This window comes from Pelophylax lessonae, assembly GCF_965119305.1.
Source record: "Pelophylax lessonae genome assembly, chromosome: 1".
Classification (NCBI taxonomy): Eukaryota; Metazoa; Chordata; class Amphibia; order Anura; family Ranidae; genus Pelophylax; species Pelophylax lessonae.
The window spans coordinates 535,776,501-535,798,106 of record NC_138768.1 but is presented as its reverse complement, the minus strand read 5'-3'; the positions used below and the strand labels follow the sequence as shown (position 1 = coordinate 535,798,106).

Below are 21,606 nucleotides of genomic sequence, written 5' to 3'. Positions count from 1 at the left end.
AGGCCCCTTTCACACATGCTGTCCGTTTGTCCGTTTTTCATCCATCCGTTGACGGATGAAAAACGGACATCAATGTATCTCTATGTAAAAACGGATGACAAAGGATGATCATCAGTTAACATCCGTTACATTTTTTTGAACGTATGAATGCCCTATTTTTCATCTGTCAAAAAAACGGATCGGACGAAAAATGGATGACAATGGATGAAAAACGGATGATAACGGATGAAAAATGGATGACAACGGATGAAAAACAGATAACTGACGAAAAACGGATGAAAAACTGATAACAACTGACGAAAAACAGAAGACAACGGATGAAAAACGGATGAAAAATGGATGAAAAACAGATGAAAAACTGATACATTTCGACGTGACTGAACTGATAAACTGAACAGACCATATGTGTGAAAGGGGCCTAAGTCTGTGCCGGTGCTTCAGTGTCAGCCAGAGCTTACTGTGAGAGGAACTCTCCTTCTCTGCTCTGCCCATATTACAGAGCTGAGAGGACTTCCTGTCACACTGACCTCCTACATAGTGAGTGTAGGTAGGAAGAGGGGGGGGGGGGGTGCCTGTACTGGGGGGGAAAGGTTATGTACTGAGGGGTGTGTACTCAGATGAGGGATGTGTATGCTAGGGGAGAAAAGTGTCTGTATCGATGTGTCTGTAGTGGGGGGATTTGGGAATGTTAGGGGGGTCAGACTGTACTGAGGGGTCTGTGCTGGGGGGGGGGTGTTTCTGTACAGAGGGGTTTGTCCTGGGGGGGTGGTCTGTGCTAAGAGGTCTGTGCTAGTGGGGATGGAGGGAATCTGTACTGGGGGGGGTTTGTGTTGGAAAGGGTCTGTCTGTGTTGTGGAGTTGGTCTGTGCTGGATAAGGTCGGTTTGTGTGCTGGTGGGGTCTGTATTGGCAGGCTTTGTACTTAGGGTTCCATGCGGGGGGAGGGGGTTGTGCTGAGAAGGGGAATCTGTAATGATGTGTTTATATTGAGGGGTCTGTACTTAGGGGTTAGACTTGGAGAAGATCTGTAATGTGGGGGATATAGGTTTGGCGGGGTGATGATTTGTACTGGAAAGCGGGGGGGGGGGTAATTTTAGTTGAAGTGGTCTTTGCATTACACATTTTGGATCCCTCTACTATAAGCACATAAGGCTCATTCAGCTGCTGCACATACACAGTCAAAACACAGTTAAAATTTAACATGTGGGTGGAAGGGAGTGCACAGATCTGAACGCACATTGTCTGCATTCAGATCCATGCACCTGCTCCTGCCCACATGTCAAATTTTGCAGCCACTGTATCTGCATCCACTTCTATAGGCTCCCTACATTCAGCTCTGAGCTGGATGGAGATGCAGTAAAAAGCATCTCAGCACATAGGGTGGGTCTCAGCACCTGTCTAAGTAAGGGGAATTTATCAAAATTGGAGCAGCCAAAAATCTAGAGAAGCTGTGCATAGTAACCAATCAGCTCATAGCTTTTATTTTCAAAGCTTAACTGAACAAGCTGAAGATAGAAAATGATTGCTTGTCAGACACAACTGCTCCAGATTTTGTCTGGCCCAGTTTTGACAATTTCCCCTAACTATGTATTACATTTCATACTTCTGATTACTGTACTCTAAGTATATGAACTTCTTTAGTAAGGTAAACTGTGTGTAGAAAAGCATATGTAATGGAACAGTGTAATTTTATTAAAATGAATGAGCTAAGGTTTGTGAGTGTTTGTTACATGCTCGCTTGTAGCATAGTCCTTAACCCCTAGGTGCCGACAGGACACAAATATGCAGCCTCTCGGTGGGTGGGCCTTGGCGCCGAGCGACCACATATTTGCGTACTAATTAGCAGACACAGCTGTGCCAAGAGCGCGCACCCTGTGCGCTCCCAGCATAGTTACCAGTGGCTAACGGAAAGCATCTGATCACTTCTTGGATCTATAACTTTCGGATCATGTGATCATGGCGGTCACATGATCATAAACCTGCCTCCTGGCATCAGAAACCTCTTAAGGGGCTGAGAGGCGCCAGTGCAAAGGGGTTAAAGCATATACCCCTTCTCTCTGTTGACACAATTTAACCCCATCAACAATTTGCTGCTCTTTTTCTTCGAACCATTTTTTTTTTTTTTGGGGGGGGGGGGACGCAAGAAAAAAAAAAAAGAGCAGCCTCGGGTGCTAGATATGCCATGCAGGTGTGCTAGATTTGCACACGCACACTAGTTGCTATGTGTTATGAAAAAATTAGGATTGATTGCTAATAATATTTGCACATCATCAATGCTTTTTGCATTCCCTAACAGCTCTTGAAGACCATAATGTCAAGAAGTACATTTAGTGAACTGCATTAAACCACTTCATCCTGGTGAACCTTTTTCCTTCCTATGAATCAGCTGTGGGCATAGGATTGTATATATAGGATTGTGTATATATGTGTGTGTATGTATATATATGTGTATCTATACTACCAAAACTTTTGGGAAGCCTGCCTTTACACGCACATGAGCTAGAATGGCATCCCAGTCTTAGTCCGTAGGGGTTCAATATTGAGTTGGCCCCACCCTTTGTAGCTATAACAGCTTCAACTCTTCTAGAAAGGCTGTCCACAAGGTTTAGGAGTGTGTTGTTGGGAATGTTTGACCATTATTTCAGAAGTGCATTTGTCAGGTCAGGCACTGATGTTGGACGAAAAAACCTGGCTCGCAGTCTCCGCTCTAATTCATCCCAAAGGAGTTCTATCGGGTTGAGGTAAGGACTCTGCGCAGACCAGTCAAGTTACTCCACCCCAAACTCACTCATCCAAGCTGTTATAGCTGCAAAGGTTGGGACAACTCAATATTGAACCCTACTGAATAAGACTGGGATGCCATTAGTGTTCATGTGCGTGTAAAGCCAGGTGTGCCAATACCTTTGGTAATATAGTGTATGTTTGAGTGTGTATATATATATATATATATATATATATATATGTGTGTGTGTGTGTGTGTGTGTGCTTGTATATTTTTTTCCTTCTATTGGTTGAACTAGATGGTCTTTTTTCAGCCAGACTAACTACGTATCTATGTAAATATGAACCTGTCCCTGAATTGTCTATATTGAATATCATTAAATCAGAACATATACGTTTTCTATTTTTTAATAAATGTACAAAGAGCAATAATGTTTAGTTTCCCATACCCACCAGTGGAATTCTACCTTGTTCTTTGATATAAAATGGTTAAAATGTTATTGTTATTAGAAATAAAGTGCCTTATTCAGGTAATTAACTGACCACCTTACTACTGCCATTGCCATCTTCTTGCACAAAGCACATTTCTGCATACTGTCACATGACAGCTTCTACAGCTGTCTAAGTAAGGAAACATAACATTATAAGCCATTTGATGCCAAGAAACAGGCCTTTCAGCATCTCAAGGAGGTGAAAGGTGAAAGTTGGACCTCGCATAGCACCATAGCAATTACTTTATGAAAACTGAACATGTAATGTTTACACAAGTATGTCCCTATGGTGTGACAGCAGAGAATAATTCTGCTTTCAGCCCTGTGTTATGACGTTAGAATATTTCTCAGTATGGCTTAGACTGCTGAGAACTTTCATCCTCAATTTATAAAGGTGTTAACTTCTTAACGTATATGTAAACCCAATCACTAAAGTCTCATATAAGCTTTATGATATTAATGTAACATGCCTGTTTCTTGCCATTTTCAATATTTTTAGTTCTGTCAGTCTCCATTAAAGAATTCCTGTTATCCTTCCATGAATGTCCTTCTTCATGCACTTCCTGGTATAGGGTGACAGCACTCTGTTTCTGTCTCCCAACTGTACTCCTACATTATCAGACTGTACACAAGCTTTTGATGGGGAATATGCCATGCAGCCATTACCTAAGTGCATGTAGACATGATGTGGCTACAAAAAGCTTGCAGTAGATCAGCAGCACTGAGATGCAACAAAGCATTAAAAAGGTGAAAACATTTTGTTTTTTAACTGCTTCTTGTCTGGTCCATGTAATGGCCAGACATGGCAAGTGTTGATGCAGGTGGACATACCCATATATCAAAAGTTTGCTTTCCAAAATTAGGTCATTTGTGTTTCTCCTGCCCTGGCACTTGATAGACTCAAGAAATATGATAGGTAGTCAGGAAATAAGATGCATAATTTGTGAGTAATTTTTTCTCCTAGAAAGCCCAAAGGTGTTCCTTGGATTGTGGGCCTCTCTATGTGTCTAGACTGTGAAAAAGTCTCACACATGTGGTATCCTCATACTCAGAAGCATAGCAAAATGTGGCTTAGGATGTAATTGTAAGTATGCCTATGATGTGTAAAATTACAACTATGCAAAAAAAAAAAAAAAAAAAAAAAGAAATAATAATAATAATAATTTCTTTAATTTCTTCATTTTCAAAAGAACTGACTGTCTACTTTCCAAAAAGGGGTATTTGTACTGTCCTAGCATTTTAGGGCCTCAAGAATTGAAATAGGCAGTCAGTGCATCAGGACTGATCAATTTTCAATTATATTTACCATAGTTTGTAGATGCTAAAACTTTCACACACATTAAATAAAAAGCACTAAATTATTTTTTTAGAATTCATGGTGGCCCAAATGTATGAATTATTTATGATTATTTATTTGCAGAGATTTGTAACACAGACAAAGAAAATGTATTTATTTTTTTTTTCAGAAAAGTATTAAAAAGTAAAACAAAAACCCAGTGGGGATTAAATACCACTAAAAGAAAGCTCCGCCTGTTAATTTGGGTACAGTGTTGCATGACTGAGTAACTGTCATTCAAAATAATTGTCTTTCAGAAAACTGAAAAATGGCCAGGCAGGAAGGGGGTGAAACAGTTGAGTCTTGAAGTTTAAATGAAGGTTGTTTATCATAAACAGTGCATTAGCAAATGAAATGCCATTCCATATAGTTTATATCTACTACAGAACTAAGCTGCAGCCTAAAAGAATGGTTTTGCAATAAACTGTAAAGAAAGGAATGAAGCAAAACAAAAGTAATATTTAGTTTGCTCTTTGCTTTTGGCTTTACCTTTCCTTTAGCAATGATAAAGAACGTGCACCCCTCCTCTCCTTCGCGAATAATGTAATGTCCCTTTTCATAATATTCCTGTAATTAGAGTAACAAATATTATAAATAATATTGCAATATTTTCATTAAAAAAATGCATTGTGGAAAAGAAAACTCCAACAGTCTATAGTGTAACAAGACCTACATGGTGTATAATTATCAAGTAATAGCTTTTCAACACAACTGGTCACAGAAGTTTGTATTAACTAAAAGATTTCATTTTCAGCAACGACTTTTACATTTTGAAGCAACATTTTATCATATTCACATGATTTTTTTAATGTAGAATCGTATTAATATCTGAATTGCCAAATTCATGTTTTTATTGTATTTCATATAACATTAAAGCATAACTCCACTTTTGTTGAGAAAAAAACATTCCCCTCTAGGTGATCTATGTACATTACAAGGGTTTTAACAAACTTTGTTGCAGATTCCTACCTTTTGTTTTTCTGAAGAAATCATTGTTTGTTCCTCCGTGCCTCTGTGTTGAGTGGGTCAAATGGGAGTGATTTCATCATTATCTATCAGCTGTGGCAGCTGCAGGGCACTAATGAGGAAATCTGCTGGGCCTGCATCCCTTTTGACGTGTTCCTATTGGGAGCATCTCACCAAAAATTACATTTTTGTTGCAGGGGATGCCAGAAATCTGACTTGTATCTTAGGCAGACCTCTGCAAAAATTGGTGAGTCAATCACACAAGCAGGAAATTATGTTTTTGGAGTGTGGTCAGTACACATTCTGTTTACAGAACAGCTCCAGGTAGCCATATTGCATTGCAATTTCAGAAAATTACAACAGCTGCAGACTGAAAAGGAAAGGTAATTTTTAATACCATTCAATTACAAAATGATATGTGTCGCAATTGTATACGCTATATTATTTTCTCTTTATTTGCTGTTTTTTTTCCCCACGAAAGTGAAATTACCCTTTAAGTACTAGCATGCAACTTTTTAAGTTAAACACTGGAATTCTTAAAGTAGAAAAATAGCAAACCTGTGAGAATTTTGACAACTCAGATGATTAATATTAGGGCAATAGCTTACTGGCCACATGTGAGTAAAATTATCTGTTCATTGCTTTGTACTGATGACATTATTATTATTATTATTAATAAAGGGCAAATCTGCCCGGGTTCAATTCTATCAATTTGTTAAATCTTGTTCGAAATTTGGTAAATTTAAATGTAGAGGCAAATCATATTTTGGCAGTTTTAAGGCTAATAGGAAATCTATTTTATATATAATATATATTAATTAATACATATATGTATATATATATATATATCTAAAAAAAAGACATACAGATCTGGATGCTACAATAAAAAAAAAAAAAAAAAAAAAAAGAAATACCATACAGCTGGGAGAGGGTATTTTCATGTGGCTTTGATGCAACAGATTTTTTTTTTTTTTTTTTACAATTAGCTTTATCAACAGATCAACTTCCCAGTCTGATTTATTTCAGTTTCAGGTAGGTTTAGCAGCAACACATGCTTTTTCAACAGGTGGTAGTATATGCACTGGTTTCTATCAAGCTCTTATTAAGAATTAAAGTGATTGTAAAGTCTTATGATATATTTTTTTTTAATAACAAACATATTATATTTACTTCCTCTGTGCAATTAGTTTTGCATAGGGCAGCCTGGATCCCCCTCTTCTAGGGTCCCTATTTGCTGCTCCTGGCCCCCCCCTCCTGTCAAGTGCCCCCACAGCAAGCAGCTTGCTATGGGGGCACCCGAGCCGAGCAGCAGCTCCATGTGTCCATTCAGACACAGAGCTGCCATTTGGCTCCGCCTCCTCTCTCCCCTGATTGGCTAGCTGACTTTGATTGACAGCAGCGGGAGCCAATGGCTCCACTGCTGTGCCTCAGCCAATCAGGTGGGAGAATCCTGGATGGCCAAAGACTCATGGGCATCGCTGTATAAAAATGGGGCTCAGGTAAGTATTAGGGGGTGCTGGGGCAGCTGCTACATAAAGAAGGATTTTTATCTTAATGCATTGAGATAAAAAAAAACCTCTGATTTTACAACTCCTTTAAGAACTGTAGATGATCCATCAGTTTTAAAACAGGTCAGCAGCAGAAAATTTTTAATAATGGATAATTGCCCACAATGTACTTGTCAGGAAGGGCATACCAGCAAACTACATGGTTCTTCTGGATAGCGTCCTGTCCATAGGTACAGGCTAATTCATGTTCCTTTACATGCACGTAGGAAATGTGCACATGCTCACGCACGCGCATCTGTTGCTCACATTGGGGCCAGGCAGGCTATTTAAACTGAGCCTGTTCTATGCTTCAGTGCTTTCTTGTCTACGGTTTTCCCAAGCATACCTGCAACCTGTTACTCTGCATCTGGCTACTGTTACCAACCTGACTTGTCTTGACTACTGAACTCCACCTGCACTGACCCTGACCTGCCTCTGACCTCGCTGCCTGGGCCCCTTGCTGCTGCTCCACTGCTCGGTTACTGACTTGGCCTGTATCCTAACTTCACTCCTGCCTATGCATCTGCACCTGGTCTAGCTGACTGTGTATGACACGGTTTGTCTGACTCTGCCTTTGTCCCCATTGCTGCTGTACTGCCTGCTGTGAGCCTCTGCCTATATTCCTGTAACACTTGCTCACCGCCTGACTGCTACCAGCCTGTACCTGTCTGCTGTCACCCGTGCCAGCCTGCTCCTGTCTCCTGCTCACTGGTATCCATCCAACACTCCTGCTACGCTGTGGTCTAAGGAGGGAGCCTGTCCAGCCCTGCTGCTGACAAGACTAATAGGCACTCATGCCACTCTATACTTCTGCACCACCTCTCTGCTCAGGGGCCCAGAGGTGTAAGAGAGGCCTTCTTCTTCATGTCAGGCTCTTCTACCAGGTATGTTACAATACTAGAAACAAAGGGAATGGGCAGGTTGTTTTACTACAAGAATTAGGATATTGCAGATTGTACAACAGAGTAAAATTAGCTACCAGCAAGACATTTTTAATATGCCGTTTATTTTATCTATGGGATAGGGGTGCAGTTAAGTGGTAATGTGAGGTGGTTTAGGTGCACACTGCTCTTGCACTTACTTTTTCTATCACTTTCAAGTAAAGTAGTGGCATGCTAAAAACATAGTGCAGTTCCAAGAACAGATGATGCGTGAATGTTCTGCTTTGAACACTCTAAAATGGAAAAATTTCCTACAACATAAAATAGGATTTAAAAAATAAATAAAAAAATACTACCCTGTAAAAAAAAAAAAAGTTTCCTATCTGCCCTATTCAGTCCTTTTGCAGTTTATTAGCTTTCTCTCCAAAAGGTTCCAATTCACTGACACCATGGCTGCTAATTTTCCCTTCTAAAGCTGGGTATAAAGCTGGGCGTAGACAGATTAAATCTGCACATAAATTTATGAGGCCCATGCATCTCAAACCTGCAGGCTTTCCCTAAACCCATGGAAGCTGTGATCTTGAACCTCATTTTTAATTAGAATTGCCATTATTATTATCATTATCATTACTTTAAAAAAAAAAATAGAAATCTGGGGCCATTAGACATATTTCCAATACTTTCTCAAACTGCACAAATGTTTGCCCATCTTCACAGAATATAGTAGGTAGAGATTCACTATAGGTCCTGAAAATTGGGATTTGACCCTGATTGCCCAGATGTGCACACATTTAAACTTTGAAAGGCACAGACTTTGCAGCATTAGCTTACCACCACCATTAATAATATTTTTGAGAACCCTATTTAGGCCAATTGCATTGACTGCCTTTATTTGTTTGTGAGCATATCTTTTTTTAAAGTCTATCAAGCCTTAAGTCCAACAAACAACCTAAACAAACCCTAATCCTCCCATTGAAAATAGTGAAAGGTGAAGAGGTAGCAAGCAAAGTGTACTCCCATTAATCCTCATAGCTCTAGATTTAATATCTGGGATCAGAATGGAATTCTCTGGTGGTTATTACGTCTGCTCGCTACATACTCTATTAGAAACACATTTTGTTCTTTTAAAGAAAAATGACTGTGCTCTTTGGTGAAATTACGCTGAATTATTAATTTGTAACATCTGTGTCAGTGTTACGTTACATGGCCAGCCCTCTGGAGGGAACAGATCCAAGAAGACCTGTTCAGAATGATTTCATCATCAAAACCCTGGGAAATGAGAGAGCAAACACTGTATCATCGTGGCATGGAATTAATAAATTCCTCTGGGGAATTTTTATGAAATACTCATTGATACATTGGTGGTGTAATTTACACTTAAGTGCAAAGTGCTCTTTGACTGCATTTCAATAGAAGGTTGCTTTTCTTTTTCGTGCAATGATATGATGAACACAGGTCTGACATAAAGTCAACACCTCTGAAATAGTTTCTTTCTGTGAAATCTTTCAGAAATAGAGCGTGGAACTCCACTGCACGTATTTGAAGTGGCCAACGTCCATATTATGTTTCTGCCCAGGAAAATAAACTCAGTGGGCCTTCTCTTCGGTGTGTCTCATGCACATAGAGAAGCCTTTTTAATGAGCTCTCTTGTGCTTTGGTAAAATTGTTTAGCAAATGTGTCACCTTCTAACATGTTAGAGGAACACAGGACACATTTTCTGCTCTCTCCCGGTGAGAAGATTTCCTTTTTTCTAATGTTCAAAAAGCCAGAGAAGGTTCTTACCGAGGACCAGATTTTCAATATGAACAAATAAACTTAACTTCACATTTTCAAGACGTGCGTATGCTTTGATCTGGTAGACTGTGGGGGTTATTTATGATTCCTAGTTTAAATAGAAATCCCCTTTCACTTCTTATGTTTTCGTACAGTAAAACAGGAAAATCCTCACCTTTCTTGGCCCAGTGTTGTACATACTAAAGTAGAAACTTACATACTCAGTGGTATTCACAGAGGACCATTGAACATGCAATTGAACATGTATTGTGGTGCTAAAGATTTTACCTGCAAGTAGTGCAGCAGCTAAAACCTGAAATTACTGTTTTTTCTTACAAAAAAAAGGGATCACCCATGCTGCTACACCGATGGGTTAAAACATACATTTAATGTGGACTTAGCCACAAACATATTTTTCATGTTCTTTGCATGCATGCTAAGTAATATAAAGTGTAAAACTTACAGGTATTTATTACCTCTTACCAGAGGCGTAACTAGAAACTTCAGGGCCCTGATGCAAGAAACCATGAAGGGCCCCCCAGACCCCTGGCCGGGGCCCTTACCTTCAAGCCCAGGGGTCTTCCCACTAATCCTGGGGCTCTTTACACTTGTTGCATGGCCTTTTATTACGGTCCCGCAGCAGGATTCTTTCACAAGTTCTGCAGTGGGCCCCCTTTCTGCAATCTTGGGGCCTCCCCACAGTGGTGCAATGCCAGGGTCCGGTCGCAAGTGTGGCCTTTGCAATCCTGGAAGTTTACCCACTGGTTTGCTACCGGGCCCCCTGGAGCATGGGGCCCGGTAGCGATTGCAACCCCTGCAACCCCTGTAGTTACGCCCCGGCCTCTTACAGAGATTACAGCACTCTTCCTAGCAATGCCTCTCTCCCAAGAAGACCATGTTTGTACAAGCATCATCAAGATTTGGCATCTACCTTGTGCACTGAAATCTGTTTGCCTAGATGAAGCATTAATGTCAATTCTGGCATCTATTCTAGGTGGTGTAAAGTTGGGGGTTGGTTTATTAAAGGAGTTAAGAATCTTTAACAATTAATCGTGGAAATATTCTTTTTAATTATTTATTCATGTTAAAAGGCAATCCTCTAAACCTACCATCTTCATTCGCATATGAATAAATAATTTCAGCGAATAACTACACAATTATATTGTGTGAAATTGAAGTTCTTTAGTAAATTTGCCCACTTGTCTCACACAGATCTGCCCTGTACTGCTGCTAATAACTTTTAGACTTACTACTAATCTACTGAAATAGTATTATGTAGTACAGCAAGTTTATTGGGAAATTGGTGTGGTTATTTTTGGGGCAGCAGTTTAAGATTTAACACCAAGAAATATAATTATATATGAATTATTACACCCCAAAAAAAACTTAAAATACGATTGATTACTGTATACCCAAACCTTAAGTGCATGTGTGCCAGACTTTGCACAATAAAGTGGTAACTTATTCTGTACAAACAGTAAAAGTTTCTCAAAACACCCCTGTACCTAGAAGAGTTTTAGGGACATTAACATTTTAAAGTCACAACAATGGTATAGAGCAGTGATGGCGAACCTTGGCACCCGAGATGTTTTTAAACTACATTTCCCATGATGCTCAATTACACTGCAGAGTGCATGAGCATTATGGGACATGTCGTTCCAAAACATCTGGGGTGCCAAGGTTCGCCATCACTGGTATAGAGTAGGGCTGGGGAATATAATCGAAAAGATCGATGCATCGCGATTCGACCCTTCGCGATTCTGCATCGATGCGGGCTGCCGGCATAATCGATTATACAAAATGACGTCATCAGCCGCGGCCACGCCCTATCGCGCAAGGGAAAAAAAAAAGAAAAAATCACAAGATCGCAGGATCGGCAGCTGATTGGTGGGTTAGTGGCGGGAGCTTAATAAAAAGGCTCCGCCCCTCCCCTTCTGCCTCTTTGACCCGGGCCGAGGCGCAGCAAGACATCCCCCGCGTGTATCGGCGTCCCACTTGCGGCCTAGAAGCCAGCCAGCCAGCCATCCAAGCCAGAAGCCGCCAGTCCAGTGAGTCCACACACAGGAGCGAGGAGCCCCAAGTGCGTCCCCATCGCAGCCAGCCAGCGCCGCCAGCCTCACCTCACCTCACCGTAGCCGACAGGCCCTGGAGGCCCAGCCGCCACGCCACTGCCAGTGACGCCAGCCGCCCGCCACAGAGCCCAGAGAGCAGCACAGCACCTGTCCTCCTCTGCAATGCAGTGCACAACAACCCACCCAGTCCGAACAAATGATTGTGTAATCATTCATGGGGGTCTCTCGTCTGTATCTCTGGGGGATGTCTGTGATGGGGGGGGGGCCTGGGACAGGGGACGGTCGGTCGGGGCCCGGGGGTACTGTTCTGCTGTGGCAGTCTGGCTTATATTAATATTTTCTTTTATGAAGCAGTAAACTGCACTACTACAGTTTTTTACAAATTTTACTGTTACTTCTAGTAAAATACTAGTGTTGTTGTCTGTCTCTGCTATGCTGTTTGCATTTTCAGACCTTCCTATATGTTTGCAGTGCAAGTGCACTAAAGTATGCAGGGCTTGCAGGCCATGACAGGGTCCAGGAAAGTGTCCTTTGAAGCAAATGAAAATAAAAAGGATTCTTTTATTTGTGACTGCTTGATTGTTTGTTTTTTTTGATAAAGTTTTGAAAACCATTGGGCAGTGGGCTGGGCATGGGCATTGAGCAGTAATCGTGATGCATCGCGGAATCGAATCGTATCGAATCGCGACCCTAATAATCGTAATCGCATCGAATCGTGAGGTAAGTGAAGATGCACAGCCCTAGTATAGAGTGTCTTTTTCCTGTATTTTCTATGGCAGAAGGGACTTGGTTGTCTGCCAGCCTTCCAGGGACAAATTATATTTGAACCTGAAATCAAAGAACCACATTAAAATGTTTAAGTTAAAAGTAGGAATTAACTTAAGTAAGAGAACCAATGTTTTTTGGGGGCTTATGAAAAATTGGTTGACGCTCTAACCAGAAGCTGAATGCTACTAAATTTATTTGGACAACATAGCATATCTAGTGTGAAATCATTGGTAGAACAAACAGATTCCATATGTCCATAAGCCCTGATAAAGACGGCGATTGGCTCTATTACTAAAGTAATTTTTAGAATAAATTCTTACTTGGGACACATTTTGGTGTGCCACTTTATTTTAAAATTCAAATGTTGTATTATTATCCTGAGGGTACTGTGGTAGTTCCTCAGTACACAGTACACAGTACACAGAAACTGACCAAGTAGCACCCAAATGCCACACAGGGACATCCTTAGCACTAATAAACTACATTTTTGATCACTTTTTCACTAACCAGGATTTGAGGGTCCCAGAACTTTCAATCCATTACTCTAAGCCTTGCAATGTAAACACACACACCAGGTGCTGTAATCTGTTATAAACTGACCGAATGTCAACTTTAGATTCCCTGTTGTGATCTTTGAGTAATAATTACTTCACAGTCCAAGCAGCTAAAGAGGGCAGTGAGAACTTGTTTTAAAATTCTTTTACTGCTTGTTAAAAATATATACAGGATGTACAACTGGAACAGCTTAGCACCAAAACCCCCCCTGAACCAACTCCCTCGGACAAATTCCACCGTCTTGCAGACCTCCATTGGTTCCCACCCCTTAATTGCGAACACCATACGCATTTTCAAAACCAACTGCCAAAAATTCCAGATATCCACTTCCTCGGGTCCTTTCACACCTATTAGACAAAATCCCTACTTTACACCTGGACTATCAGACTCCTTCCTCACCGACATGTGGCCTAACCAAAGTATTAAAGCTGAATATTTTTTTGAAAGCAGGAACTTCATTTCTCTTTCAACACTCTGCTCCCGTACACAGACCTCTACCTTCCACTTTTGGTCATACCTACAAATTGGGCACTTTCTAAATAACCCAAAAAACGCTCCTAAATACTGGCGCCCCCCGTACCCTTTTTGAAACACTATGCGCCAAACAAGAGCCTTAAAGGCATATGATATCGATCATATACACCTTGCTATTCCCAGACATGACCTCGACATCTAGCAAATTGAAATGACAATGGGAACTAGACTTGAATGTTAATTACACAGAGGTTGAATGTGAAATGATACACACAATTGCTCACAAGGGATCAATTAACGTCACGACACAAGAAAATAACTTTAAAGTACTGACGAGATGGTACATGGCTCCTCTGGGGCTCCACAAAATTTTTCCCTCCACATCTGCTAAATGCTGGAGGTGTGACAATCACACAGGCTCACTAGTACACATCTGGTGGTCCTGCCAAAATATCCAACCGTGCTGGAAAGAGGTTCACCACCTCATTCAACAAATCATGACTGACACTCTAGACTACTCACCAACCTAACATGCGGCACAATTTTGCCTCAATTGTCGCTTGATGAATCGTGGTAAAATCGCGCAAACAGAATTGTGGTATGCCTGTCGCCCCAAAAAAAAGTACAAGAGCTTCTTTTGGGCATCCTGCAGTTCTGTTTGTGCAATTTTAACCTGATTAGCTGGGCGACAATCGTGGCAAAATTGCATTGCGTTTGGGGTGCCATTGAAAGTGAGGGGAATCGCGCGGGCGTCCCGCGATTTGCCGTGATTCGGAATCACGGCCAGAATCTTGGCGATTCTGCCCATGACCTGGGATGCCAATATGCTAATGGAGCCTAGCCTAGTATTATTGTATTCATTGTCCCCCATTGACCCCCATGCTTGCACCTGAAAGAACAAACAATCACTTGTCGACACATTTTCAAGATCACTGCCAGGCCCTTAGCTTTCATATTTCCTTCAGTACACGGCCCTTCACAATTATGCACATGCATTAATATGAGTTTTGCATCCAAATTACTGTCTGTATTGCAATGCATTATGTACATTTTGTATGTGTTTTTTCACCAAATATATACAAAGAATAGCTTTTCTCCATGGTGCATGTGGTAATAATACAAAGAACTGCATGATGCATGCTTTTTTTTTGTGTATGACATTAATAGTTCCTACCTCATGTTTTGAATAGTATTGTAATTGTATTGTCTTCCCTCACATTGTAAAGCGCTGCACAAACTGTTGGCGCTATATAAATCCTGTATAATAATAATAATAATAAAAATGTATTTCAAGGGGCCTGCTTAAGATGAGTGACTTCACAAAAATGTAGCATGTCATACATTTTAGAATACACCAAGCTGCAGTGCATACATGTGAAACATCTATGACCCATATTATGGGCACAGGTGTGCTTTAAATTCAATATATGCTTTGCTTATGCCAACCCACTTCTTATATACAGATCCTAGATCTTCACCTGGTATTTTCTTGCTTTATCATGGTATATGCCTGACTCTTCTATTAGATCCACAAATCCACTTGTCGGCCTTGACGCTGGGAAGATCATGCTTCCATACAATCGCATTGTGAACTAAAATACTTGATGCATAAAAAAAAAAAACATATCCATGCAACAGGGTTGGCAATGCCAGTCTTTCTAGACATGATTCAATCTGAAAGCTTGAATGAAGAAATTTTCCGCTACATCAGATTCTTTCTACAAGGGAGTCTCACGTATGCATATTGTATCAAACACATTTTCATGTATGGCACAATAATCATGGCATTCAACTGGATTAGGAGGAATTTCAAAAGCAGTCTGTGGTAGGCACAAAAAGTAATATAGGGTCGAGGGAGGGTTGTGAACAAATTTTAAATGAAAGCGTGGCCGTACCAGTGTAGGAAAGTGTAGCCATAATCAGTAATCATAAGGTGCCAGATTACATCTTCATTGTTAAATTACATTTTTAGTTGTTAGAGTGCTATTGGAGTCCTTCCCCCCAAGTTCCAAATTAAATGGAATACCAAAAAAACTACCATGGAACTTTATGGGTGTTGTCAAAACTACCCATCGAAGATATCATAAAATATATGTATTTAAAATTAAACATTTATATTTTGTGATATTTCTGTTGGATAGTTTTTACAGCACCCATAACGTTTCATGGTAATTATTTTGGTATATGGCTGTATGTAAGGGATTTCCCCTGAGGGGCAGAGGCTCCCCTGCATATAGATATTTGATTACTAGGTTACCATGCAATTGGTAATGTTGTAATTTGCATAGGCACACCCTACAACTGTCACATGGCAATGCTTTGGCCTGGTGATAGGTTATTCATGCAGTAAGCACTGCATTGGGTGATACGGGAGGAGATGTGCCTTACTACTCAAACCAAGATATGGCATTTTACTGAGGTTCCTATGGTAGTAAAACACAAGATATATTCTTGTACCTTAGTTCCTGAGCTTCGGCATGTATCATTTAGACAACAGGTTTTTGATGTTCCCTTTAACATGTTACAAAAACCATAAAAAAAACTTACCGGTTCTAAGCAGTCTGCTATCTTCATCAATGTGTCTTCTGGAAGCTTCTTAAATAAAAATACACTTTAAAGTAGAGAAAGAAATTTAAATGTAATTGACTGTTGTACGCATCATCTACAGAGTTACATTCATACCACTTACAAATGTACAGGCAAAAGGTAACCCCTAGTCTAATAAATCTTGTCACTTTTTTTTCTAAACTGAATTTTTTCACGTTAAATTTCATAATTATTGCAGGTATATTGCCAAGTAATTGCATAATCGAATTTTATACAATTACTATTTATAAGAGGAACATATCTTAAAACCACAATTCATTAGTTGGAATATGTAAAAGAAAGGTCATCATGACAAAACTGAGAATGTTGTAAACCCAAAATGTAAGAGCTATTTTGTAAATTGGCAAACTAATGTGAGTGAATAAATGGAAGAGTGAATGAACTTGAAGGAAACCCGCAGTGACAGAAATGCACTATATTACCAAATATACAGCAAAATGCAGCAATAATGCCGCTATAACAACTTAAATTATTCTGGGAAGGCTGTCCAAGAGGTTTAGGAGTGTGTCTATGGGAATGTTTGACCATTCTTCCAAAAGCACATTTGTCAGGTCAGGCACTGATGTGGACAAGAAGGCTTGGCTCACAGTCTCCACTATAATTCATTCCAAAGGTGTTCTATCAGGTTGAGGTCAGGGCTCTGTAAAGGCCAGTCAAGTTCATCCACCCCAAACTCGCTCATCAATGTCTTTATGGACCTTTTTTTTTGCACTGGTGCACAGTCATGTTTGAACAGGAAGGGGCCATCCCCAAATTGTTCCCACAAAGTTGGGAGCTTTAAGAGTTCCCTGCACTGGAAATAAGGGGCCAAACACAACCCCCTGAAAAACAACTACACTCCATAATGACCAGTGCACAAAGCAAGGTCCATAAAAACATGGATAAGCGAGTTTGGGGTGAAGTCACATGACTGTCCTGACCCCAACCCGATAGAACACCTTTGGGATGAATTAGAGTGGAGACTGCGAGCCAAGCCTTCTCATCCACATCATTGCCTGACCTTACAAATGCGCTTCTGGACGAATGGTCAAACATTCCCATAAACACACTCCTAAACCTTGTGGACAGCCTTCCCAGTAGAGTTGAAGCTGTTATAGCTGCAAAGGGTGGGCCAGCTCAATAATAAACCCTACGGACTAAGACTGGGATGCCAATAAAGTTCATGTGCGTGTAAAGGCAGGTGTCCCAATACCTTTAGTACAGGGGTATCCAAACTATGGCCATCCAGCTGTTCAGGAACTGCGATTCTCATCATGCCTAGTTATGTCTGTGAATGTCAGAGATTTACAATGCCTCATGGGAATTGTAGTTCCTGAACAGCGGGAGGGCCATAGTTTGGACATTCCTGCTTTAGTAATATAGTGTATGTCAGTTGCGTTTGCTGACTTCTCTTTTTGAACATGCTAGCTACCATTCTATAAGGCCAGTACTTTAAAAACCCACACCTTTTGTTGTTGACTAAGAGGGAGATTTACTAAAACTGGAATTTGGTGCAGCTGTGCACAGTAACCAATCAGCTTCTAACTTCAGCTTGTTCAGTTAAACTTTGACAATAAAATCTGGAAGCTGATTGGTTTCAAGGCAGAGCTGCACCAGATTATGCACGCTCCAGTTTTAGTAATTATCCCCCTATGACTACGCTGTGGGGATTCTTCTTCTATATTTGTCCTGATGGAAAATAGAGAAATTCAAACTTTTACAGTGGAACAGGGATAAAAGGAGAAAATTAAAATCTGAATATATTATCTGAGGATTCTTCTCACTGTGGAGCTCAGCCAGGTCATACAAGGACTTCTTCCTTTCTGATGCCATCAGGAGCCAACTGTCTCCTTCTGGTTCAGGCCCCCTTCCCCTAATGATGATGCAGTACTTGGTCTTCCCTCCTTAGGCCACTGTGTTGAAGCTGATGCCCCCTGAGACATGGGATATGCATATCCCAGGAGGCTTCAGGAGTGAAGGCGAAGACATTCTCACCAAGGTCAGAATGGAGGTGGGATACAGGGTGAAGTGCAAAAAATAGGAAAAGGTAAATAAACAATGAAAAACCGAAAAAACAGATGGTGGAGAGCGGGGTGATTGTTGGAGTTAAAGTGCTGAGTTTGAGTAAAGGTCCACTTTAAGCACCTGTTTAACCAAAGAAACACTGCTTAAGGCTGGCTATACATTTTACAATGTTCTTGTTCAATTTCCTTTAGATTTACCTTCAGCTATGTAGTGCAAGGGCCGGCCTGACCTGATTGGATACAATTTGAAAGTGTTTAGGCTTGACCTGATATTATATAGTTTTGGTAAATCTAAAGGAAAATTGTACAAGAAGATGCTAATATGTATGGCCAGCCTAAGGACTTTGTTCTGGTGAGCTGAAAATGGAAAGTAAAAAAAACTTTATTAATTATTTGAAAGCTTATTTTCTGGGTTTTGTTTTTACTTTATTTTTTTCCCCTGGAGATCATGCCAGTGACACAATTCCTATCCTTGTGTGACAATGCTCACTCACCATACGGTATGTACGTAGCAGCAGTGTTGTCACCCTAGGACTGAAAACAGATCACCACCCCTTTTCTCTTTTCCATAAAATTAGAGGGGGTGTATTGTGATCCACAAAGGAAACTGATAAGAGTGCAGCACAAGCAGAACACAGAGTTAATTATCAGCTGACATGATTACTGGCAGGATCAAAAGGTATTTTGCACTATAACAAAACACTTTAAATGGTATATTTACTGAAACAAAGTTGGCCAAAGTGCCAGATGTTCAGAGAAGGGTTTACAAACACTTTATGATGAGAAACAATACATACTTTGTTTGGGTAATGCTTCAATTAACATTCATATTGAAATTCTACCCAAACATTTTTACCTTTTAAGAAAGTTCCGGTACTCCTCATGCCTGGTTTGTGCCGTCCTTCTCATAATATTTTGAAATGCTTCTCTGTCAAGAGCCCATGTCCTAACATTGCTTATAGCTGTAAAAAAAAAAAAAAAAAAAGACACAATATGCAAATGGACAGCAAACCTCCACCAGTAAAGGCCCTGTGCTAGGGATACACCTCTTAGGCAGGTCCAAGGTTCCACTTAAGAAAATACAATCAGGAACCCAGATAAGGAATTTCAATAAAAGCATGACATAGGTAGCTCTTTTCCTTGTGTCTTTCCCTTAAACATTTCTCATGATGGTAATTTTTAGGGACTAGAGCAATCAAAACTCCTCACTTTAATAAGTACAACTTCTTAATACAGAAAGTACTCGTGTCTTATTCAATCCATTACTAAAACATTACATCCCACTGGCCAGATGCACATCCAGAAACGCTGGCATATATAACAAGTATAGCCCAATAGTATAAGGCCATTTATTCCAAACTGCATAAAGCTCTTCTAGTTTTTTTGATCATCATCAGTGCCGTGTATGAGTGCCATGTATGAGTGCTGTGAATGGAAACCATGGCTTCTAAGCAGTAGGGCTTGTGAACTAATGATACAGTATAACCATATTGGTTATGGTGAGAAGGACCTAAAGCAGTGATGGAGAACCTTGGCACCCCAGATGTTTTGAAACTACATTTCCCATGATGCTCATGCACTCTGCAGTGTAGTTGAGCATCATGGGAAATGTAGTTCCAAAACATCTGGGGTGCCAAAGTTCACCATCACTGGCCTAAAGGAATCAAAAAACCCCTCACTCCTATTAGTGCATAGCAGAGTAAAGCCTTCCTAAAACAGAAGGTATTCACATGTCTGATTCCATGACAAATCTCCAAAATAAGGGGATTATTACTAATTTTAGCAAATAAAGAATATCTTCATAAACAATACAATAACTTCACTGTAGTGTGAGAGTTTAAATATAGTTTCTTTGTGGTATATATTTAAATCAATAACTGCATTGTAAAAAAATAAACATTTAGCTTTTTTTTTTTTAACTAAAATAAAAATAAAAAGTAGTTATTCAGTTTTTCACAATGCTGTTATTCATTGCCTCATTTTATGAACAATCCTTGGATTGTGTTATCCTTTAAATATTTAATTTGTTGTTTAAGTACATTATATCCACTATAGGGAGTGGTGACTGTCCTTTTACCCATATTTATATATTATGTGGGCTTATATAGATTATCTTTATGACATGGCCTCTCCACAGATGCACTGGATTTGACTATCTCCTGAAGAAGTGAACATTGTTTCATGAAACGCATTGAAATTTAGTCCAGGTTGTACCTACTTGCTTATACCTGCAATATTGTCTTTTTTTAAAATATGCATCAAAATGTACATGTACTTTTTTCTACCTTTTTAATATCATGACATATGTATTATACATTGTGTCACATTTTTACCTGAATATGGACTCAAAGTTGTAAATTTTATGTGAAGTGGTATTAACCTTTTTTTGGAGTAACTCTAAAAACTCCCATGGGCACAGTCTTCCTTTTGCTATTTTGTTGTATTAGCCTCGGTTCACACTAGGGCGACCTGTGAGGCGACCTGGTCGCCTCACAGGTCGCCGCAGGTCGCCTCCCATAGGGAAGCTACGGACCCGTTCTAATAGGAGCGACACAAGTCGCTCCGACCTAGAAAAAGGGTCCGGAGCTTCTTTGGGGCGACCAGGAGGCGACCGCCATAGACTTCAATGTTATGAAGTCCGTGGCGGCCGCTCCGAGGTCGCGGCGCGCTGCTCGCACCGCGATCTCGGAGGTCGCCCCTGAAAGTAGCGTCGCGCTAGTGTGAACCGGCGCTTAAAGCCTGAGTTCCACCAACATCTTTGCACTTTCAACTAAAATAATGTGACTTGAAATAAACCAAGAGTAGCGTATCACTGTTCAAATTATGATGATATCACCTGCTTCCGGACCACCCCATCTACATATACAGGGGTGGTGGTGGACGGGGTGCCCTTTCAGTGCCAAATCACGTACTGTACTGGTACCATTTTTTGTTCTTGGTCTGTGGTGTGCATGTGCCCATGTGATTGGACACAGCAGGAGCCATTCCAGTGGGTCCAGTGGACCCAATGTGCACCAGGACCCGGTGATCATTCCCAAGAGAGGCAGAAGGGCGGTCTGCCTCTGTTAGAGGGGAAGATGGAGATCTTGTGTTTCTGCTAAGCAGGTGCAGTCAAAGCACCCCCACACAGTTAGCATGCACTCCCAGGGAACACATTTAATCCTTTGATCGCCCCTGATGTTAACTCCTTCCCTTACAGTGTCATTAGTACAGTGACAGTGCATTTTGTTTAACACTGATCACTGCATTGGTGTCACTGGTCACCAAAAAAGTGTCACTTAGTGTCAGATTTGTCCGCTGCAATGTCCCCCTAAAAATCGCTGATCGCTGCCATTACTAGTAAAAAAAATAAATAAAAAAAAATTCCATAAATTTATCCCACAGTTTGTAGACGCTATAACTTTTGCGCAAA

At 40.5% G+C, this 21,606-nt stretch overlaps 1 protein-coding gene across 1 annotated transcript in view; it reads right to left on the bottom strand.

Moving 5' to 3' along the window:
• Nucleotides 1-21,606, bottom strand: part of PRKG2 (protein kinase cGMP-dependent 2) — a gene marked incomplete at its 5' end in the record, with an annotated part of 139,833 nt that overhangs the window by 100,517 nt on the left and 17,710 nt on the right. Inside the window, 3 exons of the mRNA XM_082269973.1 lie at nt 5,037-5,114; nt 16,132-16,195; nt 19,051-19,156. Coding sequence (XP_082126099.1) covers nt 5,037-5,114; nt 16,132-16,195; nt 19,051-19,156 — 248 coding nt within the window. The remainder of the gene's footprint in view (nt 1-5,036; nt 5,115-16,131; nt 16,196-19,050; nt 19,157-21,606) is intronic.